Below are 26,643 nucleotides of genomic sequence, written 5' to 3'. Positions count from 1 at the left end.
GACAACAAGAAAGTTATTGAACGAAATTTAGTTTTTTTTTTTCACGTATAATGTAATGTCTAATTCTATTCCACTATCAGACGTTAGTAATTTACAACGTAAATCAATTGCTCGAAATAATTAGATAAACATTATATATTTTTACACCGCTTTCGAAGGCCCGGACGCGATATGTTCCCGCCGACGCGCATTCGGAGTTGCCTTCCAGTCATAAACCCGATGTTTAGACGTATTAAACCACACAAGCCCTTCAGAACCATTCATAATCAAACAAAGAACCTTACAACACAAAATCAGTTACAGAAAACTAAATGGATGAATTTTCGCGCTATATTTACAAGATGGGTGCCTCTAGGCAGCGTTATTTACGTCGGTTGGTGCTATATACGGGCGAGTGTGAATTACGAGGTGTCGAAAGTCGAAATAAAGTTTTATGAAATGTTTCCTTTCCGAATAACAAGCCGATTGTGGGGTAAATTGGCCGCTTGTGAGCTTCCTGTGTCGATGCGGTCTTTCATTTACGGTACGTACATTAAATTATTTAATGTGAACTTAAATGATGCGGCGGTGACTGATTTGACTTATTATAAGAGTTTGTCTGCTTTCTTCACTCGTGCTTTGAGAGAGGGTGCTAGGTATATATCTCAAGGGCCCTGCGTGTCGCCCTGTGATGGTGTGGTGTTAAACTGTGGTCCAGCAGATACAGACAAAATAGAGCAAGTTAAAGGTGTAACATACAGTCTTGAGGAATTTCTTGGAGAGAATAAATGGTCAAAGAAAGCAGATACTAATTATTACAATTCTCTATTAAAAAATAAGAAAAATGTCCTCCATCAATGTATTATTTATTTAGCGCCAGGTGATTATCATAGATTTCATTCCCCATGTGATTGGACTTCCAGTTTTAGAAGACACTTTTCTGGCAAACTCCTATCAGTAAACCCATGGATGGCCAAATTGATCCCAGGTCTGTTTACAATGAATGAAAGAGCAGTATACATAGGCGAGTGGAAGTATGGATTTTTTAGTATGACCGCAGTTGGAGCAACTAACGTTGGATCTATAGAAATATACAGTGATCCTGACTTAAGAACAAATACTAAAGGCAAAAGAAACAGAATCGAGGAACTTGAGTGTACAGTAGCATACAAAAAAGGTGAACTATTCGGTCAATTTAACATGGGAAGTACCATAATTTTATTATTTGAAGCTCCTGCTGATTTTAAATTTGATTTTAATTCTGGCGAAAGGGTTCTTGTAGGTCAGGCATTGACAGCGACGTCAAGGGAACAGTCGAGATGACCAGTTTATGCTGACTTGTTTTACATTGTTCAAGCGGCAGTTATTTTATATGTCATACTGGCAACACTTTAGTCTACAAAAAATATAATATTTATATAATAGCTATTTAATATGTGTATGTGTGCTCAGCAGTACAGTTGTTAGTTCTAAGCGTTGTAAGACAACCACCGAAATATTATAAATGGCTTTATAATGAAAAGAAAATACTATGTTATTAAAGATAGATTTTTTTTGGTAGCTTAGGTGTTGAAGAGAGTTAACCTACATATACTTAATGAGATAATAATAAAAAAAACGAACTCAAATTTTCTTAAGATTTTATTTGGATTTGGTTTTTTATGGAATTTATATTTTTTTCTTAAACATAATCTAGCTCTCGTAAAATGTGGGTAGACTCTCTTCACCTCCAAATTGACAACATTGCCACAATCAAAGAGATGGATTTGATTTTATCTTCTTCACACAATGTGACATTGGTGAAGTGATATGTGCTCAACTGACATTCTCGGAACACCATAGTCAAAGAACCATACCATACATTTAATTTAAATAGAATATCTCCAGTTGATGTTGGTTTACGCCATTCATCACATGATGTCTCACAAATTCAGCAGAAAGTGGTTCCTCTGCCTACCCTACTAAGTGCAGGATACAGTGTAAAGCTACAAAAATAAATATGTTTTTACTCTTTTTTTTTTGAGATGTATTTGCAATCAGTTCTTTACTTTTAGCAAATGTGTGCCATGCTGCTGGCTTTTAAAGGCGTGACTCCAATGAGCCATCTACCTAATACAATTCTTTTATTATTATTTATGTTATATAGATTATTTATGTTATATAGATTATTTATGTTATATAGATTATTTATTTTATATAGATATTTATGTTAATAGAGTATACCATTTCTTTTTAGTCTTTTGGCATAACTTCGTTTTACAAGGGCAGATGCAAGGTCATTGGGATGCCTTTCCAGTCGATGTCGTGTTTAACAATAAAAACTTTCTTAATATAGATAGTCTTACAAACTAATTTATCATTTCAACCTTATGTTACTCAATCTCCTAGATTAATTATATTTGTGGAATGTGGAGAGCAGAGTATTATATTTTCATGCCCCTTACTATTTTCTTCTTCCATAAATATTTCATTAGAAATATCCAAAAAATAACTAAGAAAATATTGCTAATAAAGTTTGCAAAAATGAATTATTGGTTAAGTCAGTTATAGGTGGTTATTCATATTATATTTTACCGTTACTCTTTGACTGTGGTGATCTGTTCTAATGTTTAATTATGCTTGAAGCTATTACTTCTCTCATACAACAAAAACTGTATAACAAATTAAATTAATATATTATTTTTTTGTATGAATCATACAATTTGGATTTTTTCATTATATTTAATTTAAGCTTTCTTTGACCTATCACGGTCTAAGATTGAAAATGGCCTAGCTTTTTATTATTTTTATTGCTGGACCGGTCATGACTCAGTGGACACCGTGTGACTGTGTATGCGCAAGTTGTGGGTTCAATTCCCACTAGGGGGAATGAATTATTTTCATTTTCTCAACACGTCATGTCTCGAAAATTGCGCTGTGCGTGGTATCCCTCTACTTATCCTGCTATTGCACCACTTTTGTTTTAAGAGTATATAGCATGTTTTTCAATTATATAAGTATTAACAAAAAAAGTGACCCTAAGATCTCACATAGGCATACTTTTTATTGATAAGGTATCAAAATGTTAAAAATATTCTTTATATAATATTATGCTTAACCTTTTAATTATTACTTAAATTTTAAATTTATCATAAAATGTATTGAAAGGCTCAACTTGAAAAAAGAAGTATATATAGTAACTTTGCTGGACAAATATATTTTTTTAATTGTAAACATAAATGCATCAAGGTGATATGACGCATCTTTGTATTTTTTTACACAATTTAATGCGTGAATGAAGTCTATAATTGCGTAAAAACAATTATAATGAACAATTATAATTTTTTTGCTGTTTAACAACTGTTTTGCTGTTTTCTTTCTTATATCTTTATAGAGTAAAGAGTTATATTCAATGTTGTTTTTTGTAAAATTAAATAGCAGAAAAAAATGTCATAAAAAATATTGGACATTTAGTTCAAGTGGATATATATATATTTGAAATGTTTATGCATAATTTTCAAATGAGTTATCTCAAAATTCAAATTTTGTGTCATATCATCTTTGGCCATTCATGCCGTCAAATATATTAATGATAAATTTAAAGTAACCAAAATCTTAAATGTGAATGTGATGATGAAATATAGGTACAAAACAAAACAAGTAATACTATAGCAACAAATAATAGTAAATGATATAGGTTTTTGAAAATTTTACAGAAATGGATTTGAAGCTGCGACCACTGCTCTATAATTTGAATAAATTAAAAAAATATTCTTCCCTTTTACATAGTAAACGCGATAATTGTAGGTTCATTCCGGACGACCTGGAAAGATTATCCTTATGTAATAAGACAATGTGGTGTTGGGTTTTGCCAGTTAATTCGCAATCTGTAGAAGAACGGAGTGTTTTAACATTAAGTTCTCTGCCTACAGCGTGATAAATATTTTTTTAACGTTAATATAAAACAAACTGATAATATCCAGTTTAAGCTGGTTTCAAAACCTTTTTGGTTGCTACCTGATAAGCAATCTTCTTTGTAATAAACAAAATCTTATGTAATAGTATTTTATTGTTATTAGATAATAGATATTATAAAGTTAAAATAAATACACATACTACAACTTCCGTACATTTTTTATAAAAATAACCTGAATTTCTTTTATTAGCTTCACGCACCACTCAATTTTTGAGACATTCCGTATTGAGTTGCGGTACACAACGCCGCACTTTGTCTTGTTATCAGAGCAGAAAATGAAAGGACTCCTACAAGTGGAAATCGAATTCTACAATTGTCGCGTTTACAGTCAGACTTTATACCACTGGAACTTGAAAAATAATTATTTGTTATTAAATTGACTTTATTGACTAAATATGGCATCCTCAGAAAAACTTAAAAAATCGATATATGTGAAAAAATATATATAGACAGATACACATGTTTTATATCGTTACTTTGTATTTTTGAGTTAGATCAATTTTATAATAATGGCTAAAGACTTTAGATTCGGACTTTTTTATATTTGTGGGTCACAATTTTTAAATCCAAGCGTCTGTGAGGTAGATGAAGAGAGCCTAGTGTTGAGACTAGAGCGACCTAAGCGATAACAAGCCTTTAACATTTTTTATTTAATTTAAAAAAATTAGGAAAATAGTAAAAATCTAACCCAAGTCTATTTTAATTATTTAACAATTGTTTGAAGATAAAGAAAGAAAAAATGTATGTTGTTATTTTTTTCAGTCTATATTTGCAATAGCGATAGTTAATTGAAAATAATGTTGTATTGATTTTTTTATAACTATGTACATATATCATCATCATCAGCCTGTCCTTGTCCACTGCTGGACTTAGGCCTGAGAACGGAAAATCCCGTTGTTTCCCGTTCCCGTAGTATTTTTGCGAAATTATTTCTTAGTGCTCCCTATATACCTACTGCTTAGCCTAGCTACATGCTAAATGTCATGTCTCCAAGTCCTTTAGTTTCGTCTGTGCGTTGTCTGTCAGTTACTCAGTAACGGAAGAGATTTATATATGTATAATATAATTGTATGGAATTTATGAATCATTAACGTTATTAATACTGTACCACATTGTACACTCGCGATAACTTCCTGCGTTGGTATTGTTTATTTCTCATATTCGAGTATATATGTAATTGTGTGTAAAAATGTATGTAAATTGGTTTATATTAGTTTGAAAACGACGATATTAATATATTTTTTATTTGCAACCATAATGTCCATAATCAATTAAATCTGAATTATCCATAATGTCAGAAAGAAGTATTCTGTGACAAATCAATATTTTTTTAGCTTCACGCTTTATCCCGCTTATATCATGGTAGAGAGAGAACCTAGTGTCTCCGCTCTCCGCTCGAATTAGAGGAATGGCGTGATGAGTAGCGGATGTCAACGCCGCGCTTTTCCTCCATACTAGAGTGAGGAAATAAAAATAACCTCTACCCTGCTATATAAAGGATACAGTGTGAATCTGAAATAATCAGTATTCAAACAATGTTTAGACATTGTTTTATTAACTTAAATTTCATGCAGTATTTTTTATAGTATATATACCTTTAGTGTATAGAATAATAAACTTTGTTAATTACTAAAAATGTCCAAATAGTCCAGCTTCAAATCCATTACGTTAAAATTCTCTAATGCATTATCAATTTCTATGTACTCGACTAAAAGAGTGTTAAAATACACTTTAAAAATTAATAATAAAGATGACCTTATTATTGTTATGAAATTGTATTAATAAAAAAAACAAAGAAATTTTAATCTAAAAGATGTAAAACTGTTCGAACTTTTTAAAATTTATATATGCACATGGTGTTTAAAAAATGTATTTAAAATTAAAAAAAAAAACTATTCAATTATATTTTCGCCGCTGTGTATTTAACAAATTTTGTATAAAGCTTATTGTAAAAGTGTCAACTGAGATTTGAGAAGTTTTTAAATTTTAAAACATATTTTTTCACGCTGTATCCCGAATATATCTTTACATAGTAAAAAGTGAAAGTTACTTTTCACTGTTTTTGGTGTGGTATTCACTAATAGACACGAGTAGTAAGGCTTATACGTATAATACTTGATTATTATACTAAATTGAAGCCGAGAATGTTTTAAGACTTGATAATGTAAGGTAGTAGAATATATATTTTTGTGCGCCTACCCACCAAAATGGGAAATACCAAAAGATCTATAATTGGGTAAAAAACGCGGACAAAGCCACGAGCGGTACCAATATTTTAGAATATAGATATTTTTTCCTAACAATGAGTTTAGAATCAAGTTTGAATTGAATTCAAATGTGAAGATTTGTCGCTAGACTACCTTATTCAGCCACATTCTAGCGGCTTCGTGTCCCTAGTCAAATTAAATTATAGAATTGTATATGGCATGACACATTCTATGTGTTCGAAGTAACTGACCTCAGGTACATTGGAAATTGACGCAGATAAATTGAGATGATTAACTCGATGTAGCCTTCCTCGATGAATGGATTATCCAACAAAGAGTTTTGTTTAATTGGTACCAGAGATAGTGCGTAGTACATTAGAACATTAGATGAGTGCGTTCTTACAAACTCTTCAGCTTTAAGTATAAACATTTACTTAACAAGTCGTTATGTATTCACTTTTACAATAAGTCTGGCTAAAGAGTCATTAGAGGCTTTTTTTTTTAATTATGTTTTTTTTAAGTAAATATTGTCGCAATTTTTAGAAATAATTTTTATGCCATTAAGTAATAAAATAATATTTGTATGACTTTCTGTCTGTGAATTAAAGAATTTTAGAATTAGATATTGTTTGTGTTATCTGTGTTTTTTATTATTGCGTTTTCCCAGCATTTAATTTTCTCCTTAATTTGTCAAACAAGGTATCGACGATATGTCATACGTAGGTTATACCTACGTAATTATATACTCCCTGTCCCTGAATGAAAATGGCCAATCGTGACGTAGAGGTACAAGTATGTGACTGTAAACGAGATAGGGTGTGGATTCGATTCCCACTAGGATTATTTTTTTATTTCCTCGCTTTGGTAACGACAAAGCGCGGCGTTGAATTCAGCCACTCAATGCCTACAAAATTGTACAGGGCGTAGAGGCTAAACTGTCTTAATACTAGGTTCCCTCTACTTACCCTGCTGTATGCGGGATGCAGCATGAAGCTTAAAAATATTTTTATAATCATCACATTAAGAAAGTTATTTCTAAGTAATATTATATTTCTAAGCCATAGCCAAAATTTTCTTAGCCTCAATTTGCTTTTTCGACAAAAACATATAATAGAGTAATCAGGCAAATATTAGTCGCGTGTTTTTATCATTTGATTACAATCACACGGTTACAGCAGGTCAGACCAAGTTCAATGTCCGCGCAATTTATATAAAAAGAAAGAAAATCCTATAGAAATAACTAACTATAAATTGTAGCAGAAGTAGGGGAAAGCGCGGCTGAAAGAGATGGTTTTGAAAAATCCTTGCACCACCCGTGTAAAATAAATACTATGTTTCGAAATTGTGGTTCATCAAAAGTCAAGCTTAGCGTGCTGCTAACTGTCAACTAAAAAAACGACTTAAGCTTAAAATTGTTTTTAAAAAATAGACATTATTATACATACCCACAAGACTATTCTAGAGTGGACACGGACCAGAAGCACTGGCGGATCCTCCTATTTCTGTCTACGTGACCTTCCTCCAGTATCATTGACAGACGGACAGACAGAGGAGTTTTAGGTGCGTGGGAAACGGAGTGCCCTCACATTAGGTGCTCTCTGCTTATCTTTCCACATGCGGGATACAGCGTGAACCAGCTGATCCACGAACTAAGATTGTGTTAGTAGCTAAATAAACAAAGTCAATAACCTAACGATCGTACGATGGTTCTCAAATTGTTATCAGACCGATTTTATTGTTATATGACGTTATATTTTTAAATATTTTACCTCATATTAGTTGTTGCCTATCATTTTCGTCTGAAGCCGTCGTGGCGCAGCGGCACATCATATGACTTTTATTCTCCTCGTTGATAGATACAAGATATTAGGAAAAGTGTGTGTAGTTTAAAGCATTTTTATAAAGATATATTGTTAAATTTCATTGTATATTAAAATAACCCCAAAATACTCGTATTGTAAATTATTTTAGTTTCAAAACACAAATTATCCCTTGTTATTTTTTAAAGATTATATGAAATATTACAATAGAAATAAAAAAAACATTACCAACGTTATTTATTCACCATCGCACTTTAGGTCTAAACTCGTTGCTGAGAGATTGGGGGCAACGCCAAAAAAATACTACAATTATTAAGCGTTTTTTTTTATCAAGGAGAAATAAAACAAAAACACTAACAGAACAGCATTTATTCACCATCGTACTCTCGTTCTGTACTCGTCGCTGATGGACACCCGCTTTATGGTCTCATATCCTAAGATAATTGAAAAGGAGAAACAGGCGGACTGTACCAGCCTCGCCGAAAGTCCCTTAGCATAGAGGCCTATGAGGCCTTCTTCCCGCCACAGCTCTTTGAACACTTGTTTCATTGTGCCCACGCCTTCGACCTGGGACGGATTTAAATTTGCATTTTAAAAAATAAAGTTAGTGTAAAAGAAAAATCTTTTTTTTAAGTTGGTTAAAATTAAGTTTTTTAAGAAAGTTTTCTATAGTCACGGTAAAACGAATTTACTTGGTAGCCAAATTGAAGAGATTAAATAAAAAAAAAAAATATATTATGTAATAATAAAAATCTTAAAAAAATATGAGAGGAATATAACATTACAAATCTTTAATATTTTCAGCTTTAATATAATTCAATATAAATGTATTTTACATACTTATCAACTTTCCTCTTAATTAACACTGTGTATTAGTAAAAACTGCATTTAAATCAGTTGCGTAATCATATGGAAGTATACTATGTCAATATTATTTCATAGTATTGCTTCACAGTATGCATCAGTATTTTCCGAAACTTAACACTTAAAATCTCCAAATTAACAAAAAGTCGAGAACGGGTTATTTACCAAGATTAGTCAACCTAATACTTGAAAATTTAAAAACTCTACACAAAAAGATCTAAAACGTAAACAAGCAACTAAAAAACGAGCTGATAATAATTTTCAAATGGCTAAACATATTTTTTGAATCATGGCTTAGAGCACTGTTGACTAAATACCTTCTCAAATAAAAAAAAAATTGAAATTATATAGACATGCAGATATACAAATACACGTCAAACTTATAACACCCTCTATTTACCGGGAGTTAAAAAGCGGAGAATTCAGTGTCTACAGTCTCTTACCTGTAGCCTCGCCCGTACTATGTCAAGTGGGTTAGTCAGTATAGTGGTAGTGAACCCACCGAGCGTGCCCGCCACGCACTGGATAAACAAATGAGATATCCAGTGAGGACTGATTTTTAGGAGTTCGTCTGTAAAAATTGAACAAAAAGAGATTTAATAAGTCTCTAGATAATTTGGAGTGATTATGAATGCGGAGTAAACCCACAGTTGTCACATCAGTTTTTTAGAAAAAAGAATCACACTTTTATTTGAATTGAAACCATTATTTTTTAAATTATGGTATACTTTTAAGCAGAATTCAAAACAATTGCTTTAAAAATTCAAAATCATTCGTCCAAAATTCAATAAGACCATTAAAAAAAATGATTTGCCCATCATAATGCAGAATTCATTACACATGCGGCCAAAGAGGCAACTGTCTCCTATAACAGATTCATGTATAATCCTTAAAATTTATCAAAATCCAAACCAATATCATTAAAAGTACGACATATTTACGGATAAGGTTACTATATATCTTTTATAGTAAGAAATCTTAATTTTAATGAAAATCTAACAAAATAATTCAATTCAAATCTATCAAAATCCATCGTGATCTCTACAGCTTACCTTGATACGCAGTGTATAAAGCCCACCACAAAGCAGAATTAGGTACATAAGCGGCTAAAGAGGCCGCGTAACCTCTGTAGTAGCCTAAGAGGCCGTGTAATCTGTAGACTCGAACTGCAACCTCCTTGGCGAGAGCTGCCTTTGACAAACGCTTCTCGAGGTCTAAGCCGAGGGGGTTGATTTTCTAGAAAAAATATATTTATTATAATAAGTTTAGGGTTTGTATATTGAACGGAAGTCATTTAATTCCTACATCATTTATTCACTTTGATTAAAATTTTCAAGTACTAAAATAAAAAAGAAATCACTTTATACACTGTTTTTTTTAGCTAATAACTAATGATTTTATTGATTAAAATCAAATTTAACACTTCTCATATTTACACAGGCTGTTATTTTTTAAATAAGCAAAAACATGAAAACTGAAATAAATCAAAAAATAATACATAAATAAGAAATATCTTACAGAATTCTTTAATCCAGATCCCTTCATCAATCCTAGCACCATCAGGTGTTGACTCAACACGTCGAATGGAACGATGACCGTTTGCCCCACTATGGATGCACAGCCGCCGCCGATAAATGACTGAAAATATTGAGTTTATTTTTAGAAAATTTCTTTCTTCAGCTTCACATTGTATAAAGCAATGTAGATACTCCCATGTACTACGTAATTTTAGATACATTTTCACTTGAGTGGCGGAGATTAAGTCTGCGCTTTATCTTCTTACCAGACAGACGAATCAAAATAACTCTTCTCTCAAATCGGGTTAAAACTTACAACCATCGCGTTTACAGAGGACAGTCTCGGTAGTGGTTATGGGTTTGATTTCTACTTGAGAGTAAGTAAGTACATGTTTAAGCGTTTGTATATCCGTTGTAACATCCGTTTAATATAATTCAAATGAAAGTACTATCTAAATTAGATCTAAGTATATGTTTTTTAGGAATATTTGTTACTAGCTAAAATTGAACCTATAAATAATCTCCTCAATATTAGACACAAATTAAGTACCTTCAATCTTGGATTTATATCGTATTTGCCCAATTCATGTCGAACACCTTCATACGTCGAAATGTAAAATACACCTGAGATTATCTGAAACTGTATACAGAAAATAGTTAATTATAATATTCGCCTTGTTTTTAAATTTTGACAGGTAAATGCATTAAAAATGCATGTAATTCAATATAAGTCCAAAACATTCACTTTAACAAACACAGTTATCAAGATTTGATTGCTACCCAAATCTCCCCTATTATTAATCCTGTCCCATTACCCACGTCTACTATATTCCCTCTCACCTTTTTTTACTATTTATTTTAGTACCAACGGGCACAATTCGATTCCTACTCAAGGAAATAAAATATTTAATATTTTCAATTCTTCATTCTAGTATAGCCAGATAAAGCGTGGCGTTGAATTCCGTCAATCAACACGCAATGCCTTCAGAATTCGGCGTAAAGTGGAGAACTGAAGTGTCTTAATAGGAACGGAATGTCTTAACACTAGGTGTCCGGGTTCCCTCTGCCTACCCCAGGGTAGGAACGTGCGGGATACAGCGAAAATAAAAAAAAACTTACACTAGAAAGCCAGAACCCTCTGTATAATCCTGACACACCCTCACTTCTATAGATTTTGGAAATGGCGTCAGATACTCCATTATATGCTTCTTTTTTCCTTTGAACTTGTATTTGCGTTTTGATTAACGTTAGGGGATAAAGAGCGCAGCGTACTGAAAAGAAAATAATGTTTAAATATTAATTAGTCTAAAGTGGCTGTGGGTTCCAATTTCCATATTATCCTCTTTAATAAAGAGTGGGGAACGAACAGATTTAGATTTACCTAATAGTGAATTAAAATTTTGCTTTCTTTTTGTAAGAAACTTAATCTTTTAAAAGAATTGCTATAATGACTTATTAGACACTTAAATGTGCTGGTAGCAAATGGAGTCACAGAATAACTAGCACTATTTCATACTATTATTTAAATATTTATAATGATTTAGAGAATGATAACATTTATACAATGTTTCTGCATATAAAATCAAAAAATTGTGAAACACAAATTTCAAATATTATGTTATGCAGAACCAAATGCCGCGTCTTACCGACAATTATGATGACTACTTCAACGTATTACTATTAACAAAGCCAAATTTTCATTACGATGATTTTAAGCCCATCATGAATAATTTGCGGAATTTAATTTTCTCTTACCAGACTGACAAATTGTACCTATGTAAGGAATTAAATATAAAATTTGTTGAAACCCCAAAAGATATAATTCTCTCAGCTATTTAACTAAAACCCTATATACACACCTGTAAAACTACTCAATGTATACAACGGATAAAACTTGCTTTTATCCATCATACCCCATTCAATATTAGTTATGAGCTGAGGTGGGGGCGTCTCCACCATTGTGGCTGCCATTTTATCCTCTTTCCTATTGGCCTCTTTTCTGTCGACCTCTTTCTCTTTCCTCGTATTCCATACGTTTAATAGCATCTATTATTTATAACGTCTTTGGCTTATACTAACATTGTATTTTATACATGTGGAATTATCTTATTGAAACTTTTTATATTAAATATAAATTAATTAACAATTATTTTTCTTTTTTACTTTATATATTAAATAAATAAATCTATAACACAATTAGACTAGCGATTTGTTTAACTGATTATGATACTTTACAATTTATATATTTTTTTATAACTGTATGAAGGGTTTCCGGTTCGTCCATTTTTTTTATACTGGCGTTACAAATTTTTATTGCAGCTGGAACAAAATAAAGATAAATAAAACATTTTATACATTAAATGTTTATTATTATTATTAATAGTAATACACTACAAACTTTCCAACATTCTGGCAGTTGAATAAAAATTGCAATTGATATCAGCAAAAGCATTTTTGTGACTTAAAAGAAGTAAAAATAAAGGTTAACATTGTATGTCAAAATATATTAAAACATTTAAAAGATGCTTAATAAAAAAAAGATAAGTCCATTATGGTGCGAATATTTTACATAAATTAAATAACAATGTTAGGATTGTATTTGTAAAAATAAAAATTGTATTCTTCATTCTTCACAACATTCTTATACAAATAGTGCTTTAGATTTTTTTATTATTTCAATGTTAAAAAATGGTTAGAGCAGTTCTCTGCTTCAGTGTTTGAAAACATGAATACAACATATAAATTAATCAAAAATTAAGTTACAAACTTTAAAATCTATAGATACATATAATAAAATTGTAACTGATTGTTGTCCATGGAACTTGGAAGATATGTGATAAAATCTATTATTGGGGCGCATTGATTGCGCATGATTGGTGCACACTGATGTCAAAAACAGCATAAGCAATTTAAATGCAGTTTCACTTTCTATTGTATTTTGTTAGTATCTTAGTGTTGGTTTTATTAAAATAAGTTCATAAATTAAAAAGTTATATCAATATAAAGTGTTTTAGTATATTTGACAATGTTATTACAATATAACTGTTTCATTGAATTGGCTAAAACTTTAGCTTTCAATGTATGGATATAGTCTTAAAATGATATTTTAAGAACACAAAAAAATATTTTTAACATTTTTAAAGTGTTATTCCACACTTAGGAAAGAATGTCAGGTTAATATTTTTATATGTGTTTTAAATAAGTATAAAATATTTAAAATAGATTATAAATAAATAATTGTGTAGTTAAAGTTAAAGTTAGTATATAATAAGTAAAAATATAAAAACTATAAATGAAAATAAAATATATTGCTAAAAGAATGTATACAAATATTTACATCCATGTTTAACATACATAAAGCATATAAATATTTAGGTTGAATACCTAATTTGTAGGTTAACATGTTTGGACAATAAGGAATTTATACAAAGAGATAAATTAGATAAAGTACAATATAAATTAGATAATACTAGGTTAATAATAATAAGTATAATTAATAAATTATCAAAATTTTCCTTAAATACATTGTAATGTTTAATTTTTGAATAAGAAAATGCCTTTTTGGGTTTATTTTTGCATTTCAAAACCATTATATTGATAATTACAATGTATACAAATGTGATAAAATATTAGTTCAATGGCTTCAATTTAATATGTATAAAAAAAATCTACTAAATATTCATATAAGAGTATGAATATAGAGTAATACTATATATCATTATACAACAACAAAATAAAAAATAATGGCTGTCTACACTCAGGGGTATGAATTATTTTCTAATCATCACTCTGTAACTAGTTCAATTACTTCACTCTACAAAACCACAATGCAATGATCAAATCAGTGTCTTGATACTAGGCTCTCTCTACCTACCCTGCTATATGCAAAATACAGTGTGAACTTATACTGTTAAAAATTACAATTAAGTAATAAAAAATAACCTTCACTTATCAATTCTATTAAAGACATATCCATAACAAAAACGTCTTATGTGCAAATAATGTATAAAACATGACATTGAAAAGAAATTAAATTACAACATTGAGTATCAATTTTAATGTATCATAATAATTATAAGAAAACTATCTATATATAATATAATAAAAATGTAACAGATTTTTGCCTGTACATAGAAAATATATAGCAAAATGTATTATTGTGGGCATTTATCAATGGAATAGAACTCATAACAATGATTTTTTAAACATTTATGTCTGTTGTGCACGCTAAATGACAATATATTATATTATAAACATACTGTACATAAATCTAATAAAACATGACTTACCGTAAATGGTTTTTTTCCATTATAATTTATATCATGGTGATGTTTAAGATAAATATTTTGATTGCTGGACCCTTTTTCATGAAGCTTTTATGTAATAATTTAGTCAATTTAGTTAATTACACCATCGATATGTAATACCGTCGTGGCTGTCAGTCAGCTGATTGGTGATCTTCATCTTATCATTGGTTACAGATTGTCGAATAATTGTATTATTTTTACAGATTATTAATATTCTTTTTCAGGATCGTATAATTTTGATAGACAATATTGGTTTTTGATTATTAATTATATTTGTTTCGTTATTTTGTAATTATAACAAAAAAAAATCCTACGTCTAAACTGTTGAGGTATCTTGATAAATTTCTTATAGGTATTTCTTAGGTATGGGTTTGAAGTATTTTACCTTATATGCTGTTCCCGTAAAAGGAGCGATGACGCTTCCACCCCTGTATAGATATTTTATGTCAAAATCAATAATAATTAAAATAAGTAATTTTATTCTATAAATATTATATTAAATATTGTTTATTAATATTCTTTTTGTTATATGTTTCTTTGTATAATAAATAAAAAACAAATTAAATCTTGTTCAAATCGATATTTTTATTAATAAAATCGATTACTCATTTTATAATTTTTTATGATCCATCTCTAATGAATATTAGACGTAAACATATACCTGTCACTGTCTTTAATGAACAAAGTTTCACGACGACTTTCGTTTAACTTTTTGTTTTTATTTTCCTTTTTGTCTTAATAAGTAATAATTATGGTGAGTTTTGAATTATATTATTACATTATTTAATACCTTATAAATAAATAAATATATTTTGAGCACTTTGTATGTGTTACAGGCTCGTTATTTCAAAGAACAAGATATTGATGGTAAGTTAATATAAATGATAAGACATTATTTCTTTTTTAAAGTAGAAAAATATTTTATTATTTAGTAATTTTGTACTCCATAATATATCGAGATCATTCTTATTTGTCTTTTAAATATATACCGACAGCGTCATAATTCTTATATGGCAGAAAAGTGAAAACTTTAGTCAAAATGATTTCTAATATATTATTGTCCTCAACATTCATTGTATCTTATAAAATATCATGAAATATAAAATAAATTTCTTAAAAGTTCTATTTTTATGACTTAAAAGTATCGTAAAATAAAAGCATTCAAAACTTTTTTGCTATGTAGTTTTAAGCATGATGCTTTGTTAAACAAATCAATTAATTTGCTATAAACTCATTTTTTAAATTATTAAATTATAAAAAAATAAGTGTTTTATCCATTGTCATATTTTAGAATTCAGGGAATGCTTCTATCTATTTGCAAGATCTGGACAAATAACATCTCTTGATGAGTTAACTGTAGTAATGAGGTCTCTTGGGATGAGTCCCACTATACAGGAGCTGACAGGTTTGTTTAAAGTTGTCTTACAATGATAGATCTTATTTTTTTATATTTGGCTATTATTTTAAAGATTAATATAATATTTAAAGTTATATTATTATCACATTCTAAATACTTTTGATGGAGTAAGTTAAAAAGTAAAGTCACAAAGTTTGAACTATATTTAAATAAGTTATTTAAACTATAAGTGTCTGCATAATAAAGAAATGAACTATGATAAAAACCTGCACTTTTTTGATAATGTCCAATTGCAGTTTGCCAAGTTCTATTAGTCTATTTATTTATTAGTTTTCATCTCATTGAAATTAAAATAAAGTTTTAATAGAGTACCTAGGTATTGTTACAAAATTTAAATTTTTTGTAGACCATTGTGGTCCAGTGGAACAAGATTTGACTGCAAATGTTGTGTTTGTGGGTAATGATGCCCATTTGGAGACGTGAATTATTTTCATTTTGCCACTTCAAAAAAATAAAGTGCAGTGTTGAGCTCCATCAGCCAACTAGTGATGGCTTGAGTTTGAGTAAAGAGTGGAGAAAAAATTGTTTGTTTGCTCTACCTAAACAAATTTAGTGTGTTTATAATAAAGCCTATAATAAGAGTAAATAATAATGTATTGTATTTTTCAGGATATCTAAAGGGCAAAGGTGGTAAAATGTCATTTGCTGACTTTCTAGAAGTAATGCATATACATTCCAGAGCTGAGAACTTACCTCATGAGGTAAATATTTTATTACAAATTGAGAAGTTATTGTTTAAATGTTGTTTTAGGTTCAATTCAGAAAACAAGATAAATTTGTTTAAAAAAAATATACTTGTTTGAGTAAAAGTATATATATTTATATTTGGTATGTACAATATACATATATGATGATTGTCAGACAGGATCTGAACCTGTGTCTGTTGGGAACATTATACATAGATTTCAAAATATTGAGGCCACTTGTGGCGCAGGGGCGCAAAGGGTGACTGTAAACATGACTGGTTGTGGGTTTGATCTCTCATAACAAGACAAAACATGGTCTTTAATAATGCTACTCAACATGCAATGCCTAGATAATTCTGTGTTTTGTGGTGAAGAGTGTATTAACACTAGGTTCTCTCTGCCTACTCTGCTTGAAAGAAAAGTATATATTTTTTTTATTTAATAATAATTTATATATTGTAAAACATTTTTTTTACTTATATTGAATTATTAAAAGTAATGGAAATTTTATATTTTAGGTGGTAAATGCATTTAAAGCAGGTGACAATGACAAAAGGGGTGCGATCCCAGCACGGCAACTAAGGAACCTATTGCAGAATTGGGGCGAGGGACTATCTTCTAGAGAGGTCATAAAAATACTTTATCTATGGTTTCGTTCCCATTGTCATATGGAAATAACTTCTTGTTGTGGTACAGTCGTGAGACAGGGGCACAAGTGTACGTCTGTAAACGCGACAAGTCGTGGGTTCGATTCCTAGGAATGAGAAATGAAAATGAAATATTTGTAATTTTAATTTCTATCTTTTACTCCTCTATTATATTATAGAATTGACAGTACTTGACTATAAAAGCGTAGCTGTGGGTTCGATTTCCATTGGAATAAATTGATATATTTAAATTTTCTTCATTTTGGTAGAGAAAGCGCGTCGTTGAGTTCCGCTATTCAAAACGCAATGTCTAAAATTATGTGCAAAGTGAAGGATGGAGTGTCTTAACACTAGGTCCCCTCTGCCTATCTTCTTCACGCGAGCTATATATTTTCTTTATTAATAATAATTATTTTTTAATATATTTTCGATAGATCAATATATTTTCTTTATTACAGGTCGATAATATATTTCGTGAAGCAAACGTTTCTAACAATGGAACAGTGAGATATGAAGATTTCGTCAAAATAGCTTGCGCTCCGGTACCTGATTATTATTGAGATTTCGTATTAAAGAGGAGGGCGAGAACAGTAATAACTAACTAACTCTCTTTTTACCCTGCTATATGTGAGAAATACGTTTTGTATTAAATTAATTTAAAACTTTAAATATAAATTATTAATGGAACATGCCTATTTTTCGACATTTTTTGTTATATCAACAATATAATATTGAATAAAAGTATTTTTTTTAACCTTTAACTATGGACGTGATTTTTTTATAACACACATATGGACGTCGGGTCTGTCAGACCAGTGCATTTAATGCTCATATTCCGTCTGTTTTTTAAAGGAAAAAGACAATTTTATGTTTTAGTTTACATAAATAGCCTCAAATCAAGCAAAATCAATATAAATAAAATCGTTTTTTATTAAAGTTTACGCATCGTAACGATTTAAGTAACTTAAAGTCACAATTTCAGTCTTTGGCCACATGGGATGACTCTTAAGAAAATAATACTATAAAAAAAAGATAGATAATAAAATAAATATTTTTTTAAGAAAATATAAAGTCTAACAAATAAAAAAAGTAAACAAATAACATCTTATGTTATAAAATAAAAATTTTGACAACACCTCAAGATAAGGTATTACTGAAGATCGATACACAATGGCTTTCAACATTGTAGGCAAACAGGACGATTGCACGCAACATAAGTATGTGTTGTCTTTCTATATATCTTTTGGGGGCAAAGTGTACATGTTTTTCAAGAACCCAAAACTATTTTTTTAGCTTCATGTTCAATAAATGATAGATCAGATCGCGAAACGCCAGTCAAAGTCATTCTCAGTTCTTAGAGTATTTGAGTATACGAAACGCAGCTTTTTATTTGATAAAGTGCTATTTTCTTTATAAAATGTCGTCGTCCAATTCTTTTGTTTGATGTTGATTATAAAGTACCGATATTTTTGTCCATGACGTGCTTGGTCGATCATTTTTTTCCATTTTATCATAAAAACGAAAAAAAAAGAATCTTTTTTAGGTAAATAATATTTATATTACTAAAATATATAACAAACAATGCAAAATAATATATGATATATAACAATAAAAACATTTGAATACAAATAATACAATTAAAATATTAAAGTATATTTTGTAATATTATAAAAATATATGGCGTTTTGAAATCATTCATGTATGGGAAACATGGACGTCGGGTCTGACAGACCCAGGCCCCGTTTAGAAAGTTAAATACTCACGTGTTTTGAACCCAGAGACACAACCACTGCTATCTACATTCATTTTGTCATTAATACGAAAGGTACTGAGCGACTCAGTGGCGGAGGTCACCGAGAAGTGGCCGATTTGTAGAATTCGTAGAACTAGATGAGTCTGTCAGACCCGACGTCCATACTTAAAGGTTAATATTTATTTCGTTTTCTTCGGATCCGGTCTCTTGACGGCGGATACAGCCTACACTACGCCCAACTTCTGTCAACTTCACAAGTAGCATAGTGGACGCTTTAGAAGTAGAATAACATAAAAGAACATAATGCTATTGAAGGATGAATGAAAACCTCCTCCTTTTACAGAAGTAAATACAATAATAATAGATTTTCATACATCTTCCACATACAGAAAAAAATCTGTTACAATTTTATTATATGCATAGATATGTTTATATAAAGAGAAAATAAAACACCAAAACATTCATCAAAACTATGTTTATTCTTCAATAACAAACCTGTAATATGATATGGCACTAGGGTCGTGGTCCGATCGCTAATGCTACTTTTACACGTTCAACTAAAAAAATTGACTGACAAAACTGACATTACAATGTATTTGGAATTGAAACAGAATCTTTTGAATGTAACATTAATCGTCCTCGACCTCGTTTTATCAGACTAGCTTTTGCTAGTAGATTCGCCCTCGTCGTCAAATGGAAGTACTTACCTACTTGTTGTATATAATAACAATAATAGTTTCATAGTATTATAGAGTAAATTAATTTTGATTTTATAAGTTAAGATGCTTATATTATTGTATAGAAGGGTCACTGTTTCAAATCAGTTTGGAAAAAACAGACAATTTTTTTTGTAGTCAGTTCAAAACGTGTAAAAATAACAATATAATATGTATGTATAAGTAAAGTTATTTGATTATAGAAAAATTTATCGTTATTATTATTGTTTCTCTTATCCTGAGGACCTCGGGCTTAAAGGAACCCGGCCTTTCGAAAGGCTTGCGTGGGAACATGTTGTTATTATTATTACAATTAGTAAATGATTACATTGAGTATTCTTTTATTAATTACAATCATTAATAGTATATACCATTTTTAAATCCATATTACTGTAAAAAAAATCAAATCCACGTACCTTTTTAGGGTTCAATATATTTAAAATACATATATTGGACCATAAAAATATCACAATTAAATGAAAGTATAAATTTTAAAAACAAATAAAATTTCTTATACAATAAATATAGTCTAAGAGACACATAAAGAATGCTTAAAGACCAATTATTATTTTTTAACTTAACTATGCTAAGAGAATCGTAATCCGAGAGACGATCGTCTTATTTATTATTTAAAAATAAATACATTGAACAGTCGTGCCAATTTGATAAGAGGGACATAATAATGTTCAAAAAGAATTAAAGAAGAAAAGAATTTAAGAAATCAGCTTCACGCTGTATGCACCGAACACAGAGGGAACCTAGTGTTAAGACACTCCGTTTCCCACTTTTCGCTGAATTTTTCCGGGTATTGCGTGTTAACTAGTGGAACGTAACGACGAGCATTTTGTCTTGCCCCTGGGCCACGATGGCCCACACAATTTAATATTTTTTTCCTTATCTATTTATTGTAAATAAAATGTAAATTAAAATTTAAAATCTTGTTCTAGTTTCCAAATGTCCGATTTTTGATAATGACATAATAAAATTTTTCACTATTATTTTTTTTACTTGTTATGATATATTAGATTTTTGTACAAATAATCCACGTAAGATGTCGTAATTAATATACGCAAGACTACAAAAACAAAACGCATACATTACAGTAAAAATTTCATTAAGATTTTGCTAAATAATAACAAAAAACCATTATTAACAGCCATTAGCGAAGAAATATTTATCAATATAATATTTTCCATATATACAATTAATTGGCCTCAATGTTCGTACTTCAAAGTGTCGTACGAAAATATTTTTCTCTAATCAAATACGTTACTCCATACATTAATAACGTCTTATCAAAAAATTCTACGCACACTACTAAAAGCACGCGGTAAATATAAAAATGCCATATTACATAATAGCATACCGTTAATTATAACCAGAGAGCCATTAAATAATAAACTCCATTATGGACTCACGGAGTGGTTGTGGATTTAAAATACAAGTATTGTATTATTTTCATTCATTCATTGTTGTGTTGTTAAATATTAAATATGTTAATTAAATTACAAGTTAGAATTACAATTTTTTTAAGAATAAAAACATATTAACGGGAGTAATCAGGAAGTTTGTTCAACCTTTCTTCAAAGTCACTGATTCAGAGATTTCTTTTTATAATCATTTTTAAAACCCATCTTCGGTAAACTAAGCCTAAATGTATCAGTATTTAGGTATACTGGTATTTAGATTAAGGACTACGTAATATGGCATAATATAAGGTACAAAGTAGATGATAATATGACAAATTTACACAATTTAGAATAAACATTAATATATAAAAGTGTATTGAAAAAGAGACATCATTATTTAACCTTAAATTATAGTTAGAGGCTGAATGATAATAAGACCAAGTAAATGACATAAAATTATTTTAAAAGATTGTTTACGTTTATATTTCCATTTCTTCGCTCTGGTGTTGAGGCAAGCGCGGCGTTGAGTTCTGTCACTCAACACGCAATGCCTGCAGAATTTGGGGAACGGAGTGTCTTCCTCTGCCTACCGTGCTGTATGCGGGATACAGCGTGAAGCTGATTTATTTATTTTTTATTCAAAATTGTGTAAAGATTTCATAACGCATCAAACATTACACAATAGAAACTTTAACTACTTACATCTATTAAAATCAACAAACTACTCTAGTTTATACTATGTATAGAAAACCTTTATTGCTCTTATGTATATTTAAAACTGTTAACATTCCTTTTTTGTATATTGGCACCAGTTGTACTAAAATTGATATATTTGTATTACTTATATATAATATAATAGAGGTAAAACACTAGCGGATTGACTATTTAAGGAATATTTTCATATATACATATAATATAAATATTTGAAATTGGTAGTAGGTAGGACACTTGGTTTCATAAAAGAGTATCATAATATTATAATAAATTTTTTTCTTGAAAAAGCTAATAGAGTAAGATAATCAAATAATTTACACAAAATTTTAAGAAATATTTATAATAAATACAATATACAGGATTTTAGCTAAAATTGGAAGGAATATCTAAGATATATTCATAAGAAGATCGGCGAGTTGTGTTCATTATGAAGAAATTTATCTCTTAAGATAGTTAAATATGAAAGAAAATAATGTAAAACATGTAATATATTAAGTGAAAATATGTCGTAAAACTAAGTTTTCATCTACTAATAAAATTAAAAGCCATACTACTAGGGGAAAGTGGAATGTCAAAATATGTCAAAAATTTTAAGATCTGTCTGTAATAATATGTAAGATTTATTTTTTATTTTAAAGCATTCGTTGCCTACAAAGCACTTGTTTACTTACTTTATATATTACTTAAGACGATAATCAAACAAATCTCATGGATAGAAAGAAATCATATCAGTCTAGTCTAAAATTTTCTAGCTTTTAAAATTAAAAATTATGCATTATTACTACGTAGCTACGTTTTTTCAATGATTTTGTTTACCATTACTTTTCCAAATATACAATAGAGTGCATTTAAAAGGTAACACGCTGTGAAAAGTTATGTATATAGGCAACCCTAAATATATATTAGTATATAAAACGACTTTAATACCAAAAAGGTACTCCTACTTAGAAAAAAAATGTTCGGTTTGATGTTTTCATATTATTCGATGGGTATAAAACGCACGACACTGCCTCTTGTAACAATAAAAGTTACTAGAGGTGGAGGAGGTGGAGGAGTTAAATCGAGTTTTTCAAATCAATTTTATTATTAATCGTATTTTTTTTATAATTAAAATTCACTAAGTGTTTTGATATTTTCACATTCATTTTTTAAATAATTATAGTGATCAATAATTTGTACTGACTTTTTCAAATCATAAAGTTATTTTCCTTACATATAACTGACTTTTATAATACCTTAGTACATTTTAGTTCTATATCCTCCTTATATGATACTGTTTGTGAGATAGTTAACTGATGCTATATGTATTTGGCTCGTATCAACAGAGATATAGGTAGTGGAAAACAGAATCACAATTTTAAAAACTTATCACTTTCTATTACATATATACAAGCTCTTAGTAAAGTCAAATTAAGCCAAATTAAAAAAATAATATTTTTTTTTGTGAATTATGTTAACAACATTCTCACCAAACATATATATTTTGGCAATTAGTGGATGCTGTCATATTTAACTCACTATATATAACACTTGTATATACATATTAGATGTTAAAAATAATAAAACCATAAGGCCCCTATTTCAAAGTCAATTGCAACGACAACCACAGCCAAGTTTTCACAATGGCAATACAATAATCAAACGTGTTTGTTTTTTATAGGGTTGCCAGTTTTTCTTCTTCTAAAATTGCCCATTTGACGTAAAATTTGTGTATTCTCATCATCTAGATCACGGTCCATGCAAGATGTGCCAGGAACTGTGCCCCATAATTTTAGTTTCGAAGGCAAATATATTAGTCCTAGTAATGTTAACACTGTAAATAAATGTTTTCTCCTATTAATAAACACACTAACTCACATACTAAATAAATAATAAAGTACTCACTGTTCAATATGCATGGAAATACAACATAAAAGTTTAAGTCAGTAGAGTGAAAGTAGAAAACCTCAGTGATATACAATAAGATTGTTAGACATAATGACCAGTAGCCCATTGAGACCACTCTGAAAAAAATATATATAAATTCGATAATTTACATTTTTCGATATTAACCTTTGTCTTAGTTTGAGGAGTCACTTTCCTCAAACTTAGACAAAGGTTTAAACAAAGTTGTGACCAAGGGATGAGTTTCCACCCAACATGCAATGCTTTTTTTTGCAAAAGCACCTGCTTTTATTTAGTTGATAATGCCATTGTTTTGTATCAGGTCACCCACTAAATTGAGAAAAAAAAAGTTTGTCAATTAAAAGATAAATTGACTCATTTTATGAATACTGATTATTTTTTATATATTATTAATATAGAAAGAGAGGCCAGTCATCTGGGTTCAATCCCCACTCAAGGAAATTAAAAATTTATTTAAATATAATATTTCAATTTCTTTGCATTGCATTCGAGGCAAAAAAAAATTTAATATATATTCTGTATCAACCTATTTCTTTTTAAAATAATATATATTTTTTTATTTCTGATGTTTACACAATTTTAATCTAGATCTCATCATAGAAAAAATTAAATAAAAAATTCATTGAAGAAATATATATTATATACATAATTAATTGAAAAATGCTGTCTCTTAGTATATTACTGATTTATGATAAATGACCATAGTAATTTTTTTCTCTTTACTTCAACTTAATGTTTTACTTTGATTACTTTACTATTTTCTTGTATTTATACTGTACAATTTTGAAGATATTATGTTCATGGTGGACTTGTTGAAAATTCACTTGTAAATAATATGACTTTTTTTATTAAATTATAATTTAATAGATATATATTTTTATTTGCTTTAATTATTCTTCCCAACAAAAAAAAAATCATGAAAAAGTAAACTGAAAAATGGTGTAATACATTGTTTTACAAACGGTGTTAAATTGATAATTGTCTTATATATGGGTAGTGTTTCATTTAATAACACAATGATGCGAGTGTCTGAACACTAGGTTTCTTCTGCCTACCATACCATATGAGTGATACAGTGTGAAGCAGAACAGTAACAAAAAATACTCACGGTCTATAATGTATATATAAAGTACAATGAATCAAAGCCAAAGCTTTAAGTACAGAGTACATTCCCAGCATACGGGATATTGCAAAATCTCCTGAAATAAAAATATATGATATTAACAATATATTACTTTTTAACAATACTTTAATTTTATAAGAAAAAATATAATTGGTTCAATTTATAAACATAGTGCATACTATAATAAACATAAATGTTATATTATAAAGCATGAAATATATGTATCATTGATAATTTTTAGAAGCAATTCTTATCAATATGTATCTTTATTTAGAAGTATTGTAACTATTTAAAAATAGCTTACCACTAAGTATTCACAAGTGAGCATAACAAGCCTACTCACCATCTAACTGTTCATTATCCCCATTAGGGCTCAAGAACGATCTCCTCTCGATATAACACCGCCCGGCAGTACCCAAGTCCATAAAAGCTACAAAAGCTATCCACCCTCTGAAGGCATATAAAACTTTATTTTGCACTGCCATAGTGCATTTATTCCATTAGCCTATGCCCTAACCCACGTTTTGACCTGTCGAACTTGACTTCAAGTACCAATTTATAACTATACAAGAACTATAATATGTGCCAACTTTTAGAGGAGCTCTCAGATACGCTAATATATCACTAATTGAATTAAACTCGTTGTTCTTTTGTAACTAAATGATCGCGCGTACGTTTAAACTGTGATCGCACTGCGGTATTTTACCTGCATTAGACATTTTCATGCAAAATTTATAATTAGATGTAAGCATCGTAAACGATTCGCGCAAGGCATTGTAATGTCACTGTTAGACATGGGCGTTACGTAGCGTCACTAGTTTCAGAAACTGCTTACAAGCCAAATCACGGCATAACTAGTTTCGGGCTGTCGTCGAAACTAGTGATTGTGATGATTCGGAGCTACGCGGTGATTGTGAGCTACGCGGTTATTCGAAACTACTTACATGTTGCGTTGTGGTTATGTGTCTGTACACATAGCCATTATTTCACATACGTAGTTTCATGAGAGTAAGCAGTAACCACTAATCAAGTTACATCGACACTAGCACAGTTGTATCTCGCTCTATTATAGTACGTACCGCAACAAAAAAAGAGACGAGAATAGGCGAATTTGATTGAAAAGCTACAAACATCGTACTTTTTTGTATTATACACCCAATGAAACGAAAAAGCGATTCTAAACTGTAAACGCAGAAGTTAAACTATATTATTTATAGTTTTATGAAAATTCCAAGAAAAAACCATATTATTTTTATTAGCTTCATTGACACTTATGTAGTTGCATCTTGCTCTATTTTAGTACGTTCCGCAAGAAAAAAAGAGACGACAGTAGTTTAATATGTATGCATTAATGCAGTTTGATCGATTATTATTTTATATCGATAATTAAAAAATAAATTCTGCTTCGACACCAGAGCGAAGAAATAAAAATATAAATGTAAATAAATATTTAATTTCCTCGATTGGGGCTCGAACCCGCAACCGTCGCGTTACAGCCACGCCCTTGTGCCGCTGCGCCACGACGGTGGACTTTAACCAATTCCGAGTTTTTTTTGTTTAGCGTGACGTAGCTTTCCTAATGTTTATTATTTATTAAAAGAGGTTCGGTTACAATGGCTTGCGA

The 26,643-nt window shown here is 29.7% G+C and overlaps 4 protein-coding genes across 4 annotated transcripts; 2 read left to right on the top strand and 2 right to left on the bottom strand.

Moving 5' to 3' along the window:
* Positions 1 to 32: 32 nt before the first annotated feature.
* On the top strand, positions 33 to 6,778 carry Pisd (phosphatidylserine decarboxylase). The gene has a single exon (XM_085186242.1). The coding sequence runs from the start codon at positions 172 to 174 to the stop codon at positions 1,300 to 1,302; it is 1,131 nt and encodes a 376-aa protein (XP_085042368.1). The 5' UTR covers positions 33 to 171; the 3' UTR covers positions 1,303 to 6,778.
* Positions 6,779 to 8,314: 1,536 nt separating this feature from the next.
* LOC146538529 (solute carrier family 25 member 44) lies at positions 8,315 to 14,813 on the bottom strand. The gene is made up of 8 exons (XM_085186243.1): positions 14,632 to 14,813; positions 12,202 to 12,661; positions 11,462 to 11,613; positions 10,893 to 10,982; positions 10,344 to 10,463; positions 9,878 to 10,061; positions 9,269 to 9,396; positions 8,315 to 8,528 (listed from the first exon to the last, which is right to left on the bottom strand). The coding sequence occupies exons 2-8, from the start codon at positions 12,386 to 12,388 to the stop codon at positions 8,334 to 8,336; spliced, it is 1,056 nt and encodes a 351-aa protein (XP_085042369.1). The 5' UTR covers positions 12,389 to 12,661; positions 14,632 to 14,813; the 3' UTR covers positions 8,315 to 8,333.
* A 467-nt stretch (positions 14,814 to 15,280) lies between these two features.
* On the top strand, positions 15,281 to 18,160 carry LOC146538528 (calmodulin-like protein 4). The gene is made up of 6 exons (XM_085186245.1): positions 15,281 to 15,403; positions 15,486 to 15,516; positions 15,941 to 16,054; positions 16,676 to 16,767; positions 17,271 to 17,378; positions 17,858 to 18,160. Exons 1-6 carry the CDS (start codon positions 15,401 to 15,403, stop codon positions 17,957 to 17,959), a joined length of 450 nt encoding a protein of 149 aa, XP_085042371.1. The 5' UTR covers positions 15,281 to 15,400; the 3' UTR covers positions 17,960 to 18,160.
* Positions 18,161 to 19,612: 1,452 nt separating this feature from the next.
* Positions 19,613 to 25,649, bottom strand: LOC146538527 (uncharacterized). The gene is made up of 4 exons (XM_085186244.1): positions 25,363 to 25,649; positions 25,005 to 25,095; positions 23,876 to 23,994; positions 19,613 to 23,804 (listed from the first exon to the last, which is right to left on the bottom strand). The coding sequence occupies exons 1-4, from the start codon at positions 25,502 to 25,504 to the stop codon at positions 23,629 to 23,631; spliced, it is 528 nt and encodes a 175-aa protein (XP_085042370.1). The 5' UTR covers positions 25,505 to 25,649; the 3' UTR covers positions 19,613 to 23,628.
* Between the last annotated feature and the right edge of the window lie 994 nt (positions 25,650 to 26,643).

Source organism: Heliconius melpomene, chromosome 6 (genome assembly GCF_056956725.1).
Source record: "Heliconius melpomene rosina isolate 202511_hmr_F chromosome 6, ASM5695672v1, whole genome shotgun sequence".
NCBI classification, from domain to species: Eukaryota; Metazoa; Arthropoda; class Insecta; order Lepidoptera; family Nymphalidae; genus Heliconius; species Heliconius melpomene.
The sequence above is the reverse complement of the archived record's forward strand: the minus strand, read 5'-3'. Positions and strand labels throughout refer to the sequence as shown.